We start from the raw sequence: 12,392 nt of genomic DNA on the forward strand, positions 1-12,392 counted from the left end.
GGGCAGTCACACTTTCGTCCTACCTCGTATCGCTTGAAAATCCGGAGGTTCTTCCGACTCTTACGGCTTGCGCAAGGAAATGACTGTGTCGTAATTTGTCGCTGTGTTCAGCCGTGGTCCTGCAGGTGCTGCCTGCCTCGAGATCCAGCCGCGAACCCCGCTCGGTCCTTCCGTCGCGCGTCAATGACACGCACCATCCACGTCCATCCACAATCCACTGGCAGTCGCTACAATGAGCGGAATAGAGATAGCTGGCCTCGTACTTGGCTGTTTACCGCTCATCATACAAGGTGCGATGCGGTTTAACGAAAAGATACTAGCCGTCATCTGCTTACTGTGGGCTAGGGATTGAAAGCTACCAGGAAGGTGCCAGCGCCTTTAAGAGTTTCATGGGCAGAGACCATGAGCTTCTCGCGTTTGTCAGGAAGCTCAGAGCCCAGTATGATCACTTCAATCAAACGATCCAAATCCTCTTTGGGTCCATCTCGTCAGACACCGAGCTTGCGACGATGATGGCTGATCCACAGCTGTCTAAGGAGCTGTGGAAGAGCAAGGAGATGGCGCTCCGAGACCGGCTCCAGGATGCTTATACCTCATATCAAACCATCATGGAAGAAGTGGAGAGTATAACAAAAAAGATCGCGATCAGATTGAATCTAGATCGTGCAACCGAGGTCAGCAAGCTGCGTACATTGTCATTTTCATCTTGTTAACTTGGCTGGCAGCTCAACCGAAATGACCTTGAAGCGTTAATTGCCGCAAATCCAAAAACGACTAACGACAGGTTTGAGTTCAGGAAACGCGTCAAATTCGTGTGGAACAAAAACAAAGTCAAGATACTACTAGACGATCTGGACGAGTGCAATCGACAACTCGAGCGATTCACAGAAAAGAGCAAAATGATTGAGACGTGTCATAAACCGATGAAGCCTGTCTATGCCACGCGCTTACACAAGTTGCAACGGTACGCCAAGGCTCTGCACGAGTCGCTCGCCGTGTGCTGGTCATGCTCTTGCAAGTCTTCGCACATGGCGCGTCTTCAACTTGAAGCTCGCGATAACGTTTTTGCGCCGACGCATCAAAAGATGTTCCCGTCTTCTAAGAATTCTTCTAAAACGAGCTTCAATGTTACGTTCTCAACTGTCTCGTCGGATGAAAATGGTGTCCCCTGGTCGTTCCAAGCGGCCGAGATCTGTGTCGATGATGAGGAAGACGCCTACCTGAAACCAATGGGCTCCCCCAAACCAAACAAGATGGGAAGAAACGCAAGCTTTCAGTCGCTTCCTCCGTACACAGAAGCAGACCCTGCGAATAATATACTGCCGACTTACGAAGAAGTCAAGGACCTCTGCGCATCTATCCAGCAGGTGCACAAGAGTTCTTCAACGATCGGATTCTCGCTGGACAGCAAACAGAAATTGCGAGGTGCGTATACCCTCGACACTAGAGAAGCACACATTCCCAGTGCAGAACTGGTATCTCTCGAGACTCTACTTGAGCGACCCCCACTCGTCAATGGAAGACGCTCCAAATTTAGCAGGAAAGACAGATTCAGTCTAGCCTTAACCTTGGCGTCTAGCGCATTGTATCTCAACTCCACCCCATGGCTTCATCATGACTGGACAGCGCGAGATGTCCTTTTCCACCGAACAACAGATGCTACGCGCCCAGTCGATCTCAGCCGCCCATATCTGTCTCCGACCGTAATCGATGGTCCAAACAACGGATTGAAAGGTCCCAAGAAAATGGATTTCCAGAACAGCTTCCTGCTCGCGCTGGCTGTAGCATTGCTTGAGCTTCACTGCGGAACTACTGCGGAGAAATATGAAGAGCTCGAACTTGGGAGTGATACTACAGATGCACCAAATCACCAGAGTATGAGACGTCTTTTATTGGTACATTCTTGGATGCAGAACGAGGCGGAGGATCTGTCTGCTGCGTACCAGGGTGCCATCACTCATTGCATGAAAGAGTATGTCAACCCTAACGCCAGTCTGCAGAACGCCGACTGCCTCCAAGCTGCAGTTGAAAACATCGTGATACCTTTGCAAGAAGAGCTCGATCAATTCCTGGGTAAAAAGCTCTAGCGCAACGCATTTTCAGTATGGGATTAGAGCGGCGATAGCGTTTGAGCATGCGTCTAAGATGCTGGCACTCGCCCAATTACCAGCACAAAGCAATTCAAGAATTGAGCACAGCGATACGAAAGCGCGCAAGCAGACGGAGCCGCGCCTCCCAACTACATGCCGGGTCGGGACGAAGGCCGCTTACCCAACGCGCATCAGCTCGTATCCGACCCACGCGGCGGGCAATACGACTCTGGGGTAGATCAGGCCAACTAGTGCGGCAAATCCCCGAAGCCAAACTGAACGTCGCAGGACGAGCGGCGAGGTCAGAGGTTGTCATGGATGAAGAACAGTGTATCCACAATAGCCACATCGGTTACCATGCGATGTGGCGAGAGAGGGCGGGGCCTAAAAATAGGAGTATGAGCAAACAGCCTCACAGGACCCCCGCACCCCGCTGCTGCTCACGGCGAATTTCGCACAAACGCATGTTCCCGGTTGCGCGGCAAGAATGTGATTCGAAGGGGTGTCATACGAAGCTTTACTAGTGGAGGAGGAGGTACTTGGCGGGGTACAAAGTTCAAGGACGGGCTCTGGTAGTACATGACGGATGCTAAGGCTGCGACGCAATCAGGGCTACATATCACAGTGTAGCGGAATTCGCCGGCATGTTAATCTGAAACGCAATCCAAGGCTACACTTGATCACTCGCATTCGCTCGACACAGTGCATGGCCGTCAATCTTACATGTGCAATACGTGCTTGCCGACTATCGGTCTACGTCATGAACTCTGCTGACCGCATCATGGACCGACATTAGCTGGACCCTTTGGGAGATTATGGCGGAAATTGAAGATCTTAGCGGGGGGAGCGCATTATCTGCGTCGAAGGATGCGGTAGCTGGTGAGTGAAGACGGAATAGCAAGGCGCGCACCAAGCCACGCCGGTCAGCCTTATCTACAGCTTTGGAACTTGCCAGAAATTGCTTGTTGTACGTGGCCGAAGCGTTTGACCGAGCTGGCGCGTTTGAGCATAGTGTCTGAGCATAGTGTCGGAGGTGGGATTGTTTTTCCCAAGACACGGCGAGAGCATAAAAGTGGCTCTGTTTCGTTTTACACCGCCTGGCACGACGCCAGAGATGCAGCTGCACCTCCTAACGGGGAAGGGAGCGATAACAAGCTAAGCAAGCGAAGCCACCCGGCAAAGCCTCTAGTTGGCGCGCACGACGCCGCCCAAGTCTGAAACAGGCCCACGGTTGGACGAACGGCGCCGACGTGAGGCGGCCAAAATGGGCCGCATGGGGGTTAGGGGAGGGAGTGAATTGGCCACGGCAAGCTGTTGGTTGTGTAAAAGGAAGTGATGTCTGGTGGTGGTGATACTGGGTGGCAACGGCGATACCTAGGGGTGTTAAGCGCTATTAATAACTTAATGACCGCAAAGCCGGGGGTAATTCAAGTTGGCTACGGGGAGGGGAGTGGAGTGAGGAGAGGAGGGAGCGGCGGCGTTGAGTGGTTGCAGGGCTTTGTTATGCAGGCGACGAACCATAACAACAACACAACCAGCGTCCTCACGACCGCACCACGACACTACTGTTGTAGACTTGTAATCATTCACCCTACGGTTTGGCGTGCTCCTGTCCTGAAGCAGTCCTGCAGTGGGCCAGCAGTGCGCATTCAACGCTCGTCAATCGGTCCAGGGCCATCCCGGTCGAGCTTTGTCTTGGCGTGTCGGCACCCCTTAACGTCACCTGCAATCCGTTTTCTCGATTCCAATTCAAGCTCCTGCCACGCCGACGCAGCTCAAGTTACTTCAATCCCCCAGCGCTCCAAGCCGCCCGACACTCGCTGAGCCCCGGAACACTCACAGCCCGCCAGCGCAGAGCGCACCCTCACGCTCTTTTCGCTGTTCCGCGCTCCCTCGCCCACCACCACCGCCATGGCACAACAGTACGAGCCCCCGGACTTGCTGGCGCCGCTCCCCCGCGCAGCACCTGGCAGCACCTGGACATGGCTAACAGCAGCGCAGAATCACGGCGTCCTTGAAGGACTTCTGGCACACGATGACGTCGTACGACCGCCACGCCTCGCACGACTCGCCCTACCGCACCGGCCGGCACATCCCCATCCCCCAGAGCCGCCACGCCGCCCTCACCTCCATCACGGCCAGCGGCGCCGAGTCCCGCACCGACCTGCACTCGCCCTACCAGCACGACGAGCTCGCGACGAGCAATGGCTTCATCGGCTCCCCCAAGGGCCCCATGTCCCCCAGCTCCCCCTACTCGCCCGGCATGCGCGGCTCCCTCAGCCGCCAGGCCACCATGGACTCGGACTCGTTCCCCCAGGGCGCCAACGGCCAGATCCCCATGCAGGACTTCAACGAGGGCCTGCCCCCGCCGCCGCCCGTCAGCCACTCGTGGCGGCGCATCGACCGCTGGGTCGAGGACCACTACCAAGAGCTCTTCGACAACATGTGCGAGGGCTGCACATCCAACGACGTCAACGAGCTGGAGCACGAGCTTGACGCGACCCTGCCCATGGACATCCGCGAGTCGCTGCAGGTCCACGATGGCCAGGAGCGTGGCGGACTGCCGACTGGTGTCCTCTTCGGTCTCATGCTGCTCGACTGCGAGGAGATTGTCATGGAGTGGAAGAACTGGCGGAAGGTCGCCGAGGAGTACCTCACCACAAAGGTCGACTACCGCACACCGCAGATCCCAGTAAAGGCCTTTGCTGGCTCCTCGACCGCTCCCCCCGTTGCCACAGTCCAGAGCACAGGCAACCCGCTCTGGCGACAGGACCTCCTCGCGCGCCAGGACTCACAGCCCCAGGGCGCCGTACAAAAGGCATACGCCCACCCCGCATGGATCCCTCTCGCTCGCGACTGGGGAGGCAACTACCTCGCTGTTGATCTTGCCCCTGGTCCCAACGGCCAATGGGGCCAGATCATCATTTTCGGCCGCGACTACGACACCAAATACGTTGTCGCGCGCTCATGGGGCGCTCTATTGGCCATGGTCGCAGATGACTTTGCCTCGAAAGACGTATCCATGGACGAGGAGACGGGCGAACTGAAGCTGCTAGCTTTCAAGCGCCAGAACGTAGAGCCGCCCTACCTAGAAGTCCTCCGCTGGCGGTGTGACCAGAAGCACGGCCGCCGGCCACCCAAGAGACGCCCGAACAGCGGTCTGCGCGTCAACCCCAATGCGCCGGGTATGGTCGTCCCCAGTAGCACTGCGAGCAGCCCCTACCACAGCCCTGTAATGGGCCCCGAAGACCGCGGCCGAAGCCCCCACCGCCTATCCAAACCGCCCAAGGGCGTCAGCCCACGAGGCAAGCTCTCCAGCCCGCTAGCCCGGGTCGCAGAAGAGAACCCAGCACCCATCCGCGTGCACACCAACCTCGACTCCAAGACCGCGACTCCCCAGGAGAACCTCATCTCCATGGACACCCCGCGACCAAGCGACGAGTTCCCTGCCGCCCGCCTGCCCACACCGCGTGATAGCCTCAGCAGCGACAAGGAGAACAAAGATGACAAGGAGAACAAGGACACGAAACCAGCTGCCCCCGCCGCAGCCGCTCCTGCGCGCTCGTCGCTGAAGAGCCCCGTCACTGCCACCGAGGCGGAAGACCTCAAGACCGTCGAGATATAGGAATCGAGGCGTAATCATTTGCCCTTCTACCACAACCATCACCATCACAATAACAACGCTTCTTCCCAGCATTGATGAATCTACTACTTTTTTAGAAAGAGAGCGAGCGAGACAGAAAGAAACGGCTGGATACCTAAGGGACAGAACCAATATACACGTTTACGGAGTAAGCAACGGCGTAGCAAGGGAAACTTGGGTGGCGGGAATCAGTGGGGCGCGGATTGGGGATCAAAGCATGTGCAAACATTAATACTTTCTACGGTCTTGACTGAAGTGTGTGTGTATTGATGCGAGCATTTTCCCATCCTTCATTCCCGATTTTCAAGGTTTCTTTGCGAAAGGACAAGGCTGAGGAGAGGCCGATTCTGTGCAATAGGCGTTTCTCTTCTTCGATTCTTCGATTCTGGCTGATTGAATGCAACTGTTTACTACTTGTTCTTCTTCTTTTCTTGCTTTCACATGTAACAACTTTCAGCGGATGCGCTATCTAGTACGCACGTTATTATGTGGGAGATGTAACAACACAGTACAATGTCAATCTGATTTCCTCATCTGCTACGAAGATCATTAAACTTGAGCTCGTTACCTGTACGACACACTGTACCAGAGTGTTTTCGCATGTTCACCATGATTACCATGACTACCATACTTGCTTTCTTTTTCCTCACACCTGGGCACCTTTCCATGCTTCTTTCGGTGTTTTACGCTTGGCCCCCGACAACCCACTTGGGGCATATTTGCTTCTTCCCGTTCTGCATACCATGACTCGGCTATTCATATCCACCTAGCATCCATTTGCTTCTTCCCGCGCCCCCCTCTTTCCGCTTCGACCTTCCGGGAGAGTTCTGTGCTGAACCCATTTGTTTCCGATATTACTATTCTGGGTGGAAGTTTTGGATGCGCGTTTGGGATCATGTTTCTTCCTCGGAGGAGGGTCAGTGAAACGTGTTCTCACGATGATGGAAAGGAGAGTGGATTGGTAGTATCCAGGTGTTGTTGCAAGATAGACATGGCATGGATTCTGGTCGTCATGTCCGCGGATACTGGTCATGTGCGTACTTGGGCCTTGGGACTTGGCTGTGCTGGTGGATTATGCAGCGGGGAAAGGTGAACATTAGGTTTGTACCGAACTTGGTTCCTTGGTCCCATGGCATGGGAGTAAGGATGCCGTTTGCTGACTTGGAAAAGGGCGGGGGTTTACTGTGCCTCCTCGTGACACGGCCTCTCTCTGCTTTGTTCGCATGGCGAACAGCAAGGTCTGTTGCGAACAGCATGTGAGTCAACGAAACGGCGTGCATCAACTGCTATGCCTGACAGCAGTCGCCTCGGTGCTTTCTTTCCTCCACGAAGATACCTAGGTGTGCTTTTTTTACTAGTGACCGACCAGTGTCGCTGTGCTATTTTCCCCTCCCGCCAAGATGACCACATCCCTTGGGATAACTGCATCCAAGCGATGTAAGCTAGAAACCCTCCTAGCTAAGTCCACGACACTCCGCGGTCGTACGTTAGTCGTTTTCGTCACCACAGTCGTTACACAGTCATTACACAGTCATTACCTAGCTCGCGAACCTTAAGACATTTCCAACCAGCACTTTTAACACAGTCACTTCAGTCTAACCCGGCGACTCAGTTCTTGCCCTTGGCCCAAACACGATAATTACGAAAATTACTCCTCACGGAACTAGTCACTGGACAACTTGTTTCCGCGTCGACACCGTTTTTACACCCCTTCGACCAAGTACCGTTCCTCGCACCGTAAGGGGATTAACAGGACTAGGATACATACGCGGCAATGGCACCCGGGATGACAATGCTCCGTCTCAGCATGAGAGTAGTGGAAATCCAAATGAGAAGAATGAGAAAAGACTTGAAGATGAACAAGACACAGAAAGACCAGGAAAGAGTTACCTTGTCAAGATAGCGCAGGGCGGGAATGGGAAGAGTATGTTGGAGGGAGAGTTTCGATCCGCCGCTGATATGCAAAATGTGTCACCGCGATTCTGTACTAGATGGGTTGCCCAGGGCCCTTTCTCAAAAGCACAAGAAGAAGCTCTCGACGACGAGTACAAATATGGGGATCAGAACACGAGAGAAGACAAGGCGCACTATTACTATGTCTCAGAGTTCGCAACTATGCGCCCGCCAACCCCTTCCGACATGCAACTCCTAGCCCATCAACTCGCCCTCTTCCACGCCAAAAGCGCGGAAAAATGCGACGTTCTCAATTACTGCGGTCGGCCGCAAGGAAGGTTCTTCGGGTACCACACCACGACGCACAACGGCAAACTCGCACAGGATAATACGTGGACGACTACCTGGGAAGAATACTTCACGCGCAACATGAGAAGGATGCTGGATTACGACGAGAAAGAAGGCGGCAAGCGCTCGAAAGAAGCAGAATACCTACTCGACGCTTTATTCGACAAGGTCATGCCTAGGCTTTTACGTCCTATGGAGATGGGCGGAAGGAAGATTAGTCCGTCACTGTGTCATGGAGATGTGTGGGAGGGGAATGTAGGCGTGGGGGAGGAAGGGGAGGTGGTGGTGTTTGATCCGGGCTGTTTTTGGGGGCATGCGGAATGTATGATGTTCGTTCTAGGGCGGTACATTAGGGGAAGAAGCTGATCTTCAAATCGCAGATGATCTCAGGACTCTCAACAAGGAACAGCGGGACGAGTATCTACGGCATGTACCTGCTACCTACCCGGAAGACGACTTTGAGGCGAGGATTATGTTGTACCATTTGTGCGTCCCTTTCCCCCCCCTTTCTTGCTTGACGGTTCAAGTATGCTGGAGGCTTTGGTGCTGATGTGTGTAGGAGGAGTTTTTTGCATGATTGTGCGCTTTTTCCTAAGGAGCCTGGGAATAGACGGAGGTTAGTTGAGAAACTTGGTGGTTTGAGTAGATGGAGTACGAAGAGACTGACGGAAGAACAGGTTCACGGAAGAGACTGCGGTGTTGGTGCGGATGTTTCCGGAAGAGTTGGAGGGGTGGGCGGAGGAAAGGAAGCGTGATGAGGATGCGATGGTGATGGAGTGATGGAGTGGAGAAGATATTTCGAGCCGCTTGAGTATCCATGGCAGTATTTCTTCAATCAAGCTAGCTTTTCATGCTACTATTACACTTCCTCGATGTGAACGCCAACCCCCACCCCACCCTCCCAAAATGCCACAGTCCTCTCCGCAATCGTCTTCGGATTCAACACCTTATTCTCCGGTGCTACAACTCCCTCGACATAGATAAGCCCGATGTGCACACCGCTATCACTGAACGCACGACTGAAGCTCTCCACCATATTCTTCTGCGAAGCCCTCACCAGACTCAGCGAAAGGAGTTGCGGCACAGGATCCCACGGCAGATGGCTGTTTGTAACGAGAAGAGCGGGCTTAAGCGACGAGTTTGACTTGGCCAGGCTCTGGAGTCTGGGTATGTAGTGCTGTGCTATGACGTAGAGGGCGAGGTTCGTGGTCTGCATATCGCTGTTAGCGTCTATTCCCATATAATGTTGTCGAAGAGGGAGTTGTTACCTTAAAGTCTTCCTCAATCTCCTCCACGCTGACACCCAGGACATCGCTTGGCTTTACGCGAGCAGCGTTGAAGAAGACGACTTCTACGTCCTCGCCTTCGGTCATGCTGTCTAGCTGCTTTAGTACATCCGGGATAGCCTTTGTATCCGCAAGATCGATGCGCAGGGTGTCGACTCTGACGGAGGAGTTGCTTTTGCTGACAAAAGGCGCATCTTCCTTCTCGAGACGTTCTGTGTTGCGCGACAGAAGGATGACATGCTCAATGCCTTTAGACGCGAATTCAGAAGCCACGTGATTACCGATTCCTGGCCCCGCGCCGAAGATGATGAGGGTACGTGTCATGTTGAAGTACTCAGGGTGTGATGCCGTCGATGTGGTATGCGGGAAGTGATTCTGCCGATGGGGCTGGCGCCTCATAATTTATACCCCGAAGCTCCTAAGAACTACATTTCAAATCATAATGTCGTCAAAGGTCTCGCTCGCGTATCTTACTATTGCCTAGCTGCATCCGAATTATGCTTACGGATGGCTTTCGTCCCGAGGTCGTCCACAGGGCGTACTTGGGCTTATAAATTGAAGCTGGCTGCTGCAGCACATACTGGTACATGATGTTACCGGAGCTTGCAGAGTGGTGGGATGGAGTGTTGGCGGTCAAGTCTGCTCGAAAGAGGAGTATCCATCGTGGTTCCAGACGCGTCAAGGGCTGGGCCCACATGCCCATCGCGCTAGGTACATTAGCGCCTCGCGTCATATGCCCATCTACGCTTTCGAAGGCGTCACTAACGTTGTTAGAAAGAATAGAGTACGCCTTTAACTTAGACTATAGTCTAGTTCTAAAGTAAGCTTAGTCTTTAAAATTATACTTTAGTATATAGTATAATTATAATAGCTTTAATATTATTTACTAAAGTATTTAGTATATTACTATAGTACTATAAGTATATATAAAGGCTTTTAATAATTTAAAAAGATACTATTAGTTAAAAAAAATACTAGTAACTTTAAAAATAGTATTTTTTAGTTTTAAGTAAATATAATAAGTTAAAGATTTTTAAGTATAATAGTATATAAAGTAGCGTACTAGTAATATTTTTTTTTTTTTATATAATACTATAATAGCTATAACTTTTAAAATACTAGCTTTAATAACTTTATTAAGTATTAACTTTAATATAATTATACTTAAGCTAGTACTCTTAAGACTAAAAGCTAATAATACTAAACTTAAAATAATAATAGTTATAAATACTACTATAAAAACTTTAATAAAGAAAAAACTTTAGTAATATAACTATAAAATTTAGTACTAAAAAAGTATTTATAGTATATAAAGAATACTTTAGTTATTATATAATAAATACTAATAGCTAAAGTTTAAAAGCTAAGTTAAAAAATAAAAAAAAATACTAAAATTATAGTAATTATAATACTATATAATAAAATCTATATATTATTAGTATTTTTATTTTTATAAAAATATAAGTATTTTACTACTTTTTTATTATAGTAAATAAAAATCTTATTAGCTTTATATAAGCTATATAGTATTAAATAGAATTAGTAAATTATTATTAAAAATAAATTATATAATATAAGTTAAGTAGCGTAGCTAGAAGTAGTAAAGTAGTAACTACTAAACTAGCTTCTAGCAAAATTAATAAGGTGCATTAAAATATTCTTAAAGACTTTGTGTAGTCTACTAACGTTGTTAGTGATTCTGGAGGCTAAATTACTAACAGCATCGTGTTGTTAGGGTGAGAGTGCGCGTTACTTAGGTATTGTCAAGCTTTGGGAAGCTTCTTGTGCTGAGTAAGATGCGATGTCGGCGGGGTCGCTGCCAGATCTACGACCGTACCAAGATCTCATCTCATGTCACGCGGATTCCCAGTTCGCTACTTCATCGCCATCTTGATGCATAATGTGAACGCGAGAAACATTGAAGATAGGCAAAGGCTGGAATGTATCGTGTCTGCTCAGAATGACTCATTTCGACCAAGCCTCTTTAGGCCAGATAAGGCGTACCTTTATATCGGGGACGAGTTGCACTGCTTCCCACAATGTCCTTTCCTTGACCCGCTCAGCATCACACCATGTCGCAACGGACAAGGGATACCACGCTCGCCAGCGGCTTCACAAAGACTATACATAAGAAACCGACCGCCGCCCTAGACCCAGCCTCGAACAAGTTGCCAAAGCCGCTCAACGTCCTCATAATCGGCGCATCTCGCGGCATCGGAGCCGGAATCGCATACGCATATGCACAAGCGGGTGCCGCATCTCTCATCTTAACAGCAAGGCCATCTTCAGCACAAGAGCTAGCAGCAGTCACCAAACAAGCTCAAATCCTTAACTCTTCGACAACCATCAAGAGCCTGGAAGTCGATATAATATCCAACGAAAGCGTTGCGCGACTTGCGAGGAACGTGAAAGAAGAAGTGGAAAGGCTGGACGTTGTGATCGTCAATTCGGGGTACTCAGGACCGGTAGTGTTGAAAGTCGACCAAGGCAATCCGCAAGATTTCCAAGATGTATTCGACGTAAATGTACAAGGCACATATCTTGTTGCGCATCATTTTGTTCCGCTGCTAAAGGAGAGTGATGGCGCGAAGACGTTTATCGCCATCAATTCCTTTGCAGCATGCATCACCAACGGCCACATTGCGAATACAGCGTATTGCATCTCGAAATTTGCGCAGGCACGTCTTGTCGAATTCTTGTCGGAACAGTATGGTGCGGATGGTATACTAGCGGTTGCTGTGCATCCTGGGGCTGTGAATACTGAGATGGCGGATAAGACTACGCCTGACAGCTTCCGTTCTTGTGAGTGCATCGCTGCATGATTGTGGTATTCTTTTGCTGACTTTGTAGATCTCACAGATGATGTTGGTCTTGGTGGCGCGTTTTGCGTGTGGTTAAGCAGTGAGAAGCGGATGTGGTTGAATGGCCGGTTACTGGGTGCGACGTGGGATGTTGACGAGTTACTCGAGAAGAAAGCCCAGATTGAAGAGCAGGACTCGCTGAAATTTGGCTATAGGGTTGGCGATGCTGCGGCCATTGGAAAGCGAATATGAAACTGGTCGTACGACAGGCTATATCGTGTCTTCGGGCGTTGCCTCCATGTCTTTTTCCCAATCTACTAATCTAATGACG

At 50.8% G+C, this 12,392-nt stretch overlaps 4 protein-coding genes across 4 annotated transcripts; 3 read left to right on the forward strand and 1 right to left on the reverse strand.

The window, feature by feature from the left end:
• Window positions 1-389: 389 nt before the first annotated feature.
• J4E79_010923 (uncharacterized protein) lies at window positions 390-2,087 on the forward strand (the record flags this gene model as incomplete). Its single annotated transcript, XM_049359754.1, has 2 exons — window positions 390-674; window positions 726-2,087. 2 exons carry the CDS (start codon window positions 390-392, stop codon window positions 2,085-2,087), a joined length of 1,647 nt encoding a protein of 548 aa, XP_049205853.1.
• Window positions 2,088-4,001: 1,914 nt separating this feature from the next.
• Window positions 4,002-5,715, forward strand: J4E79_010924 (uncharacterized protein; the record flags this gene model as incomplete). Its single annotated transcript, XM_049359755.1, has 2 exons — window positions 4,002-4,012; window positions 4,092-5,715. 2 exons carry the CDS (start codon window positions 4,002-4,004, stop codon window positions 5,713-5,715), a joined length of 1,635 nt encoding a protein of 544 aa, XP_049205854.1.
• A 3,118-nt stretch (window positions 5,716-8,833) lies between these two features.
• Window positions 8,834-9,584, reverse strand: J4E79_010925 (uncharacterized protein; the record flags this gene model as incomplete). Its single annotated transcript, XM_049359756.1, has 2 exons — window positions 8,834-9,184; window positions 9,243-9,584. The coding sequence occupies 2 exons, from the start codon at window positions 9,582-9,584 to the stop codon at window positions 8,834-8,836; spliced, it is 693 nt and encodes a 230-aa protein (XP_049205855.1).
• A 1,748-nt stretch (window positions 9,585-11,332) lies between these two features.
• J4E79_010926 (uncharacterized protein) lies at window positions 11,333-12,313 on the forward strand (the record flags this gene model as incomplete). Its single annotated transcript, XM_049359757.1, has 2 exons — window positions 11,333-12,062; window positions 12,111-12,313. 2 exons carry the CDS (start codon window positions 11,333-11,335, stop codon window positions 12,311-12,313), a joined length of 933 nt encoding a protein of 310 aa, XP_049205856.1.
• Window positions 12,314-12,392: the final 79 nt, after the last annotated feature.

The sequence above is a fragment of the Alternaria viburni genome (genome assembly GCF_023758015.1).
Source record: "Alternaria viburni strain BMP 2772 chromosome Unknown scaffold_34, whole genome shotgun sequence".
Classification (NCBI taxonomy): Eukaryota; Fungi; Ascomycota; class Dothideomycetes; order Pleosporales; family Pleosporaceae; genus Alternaria; species Alternaria viburni.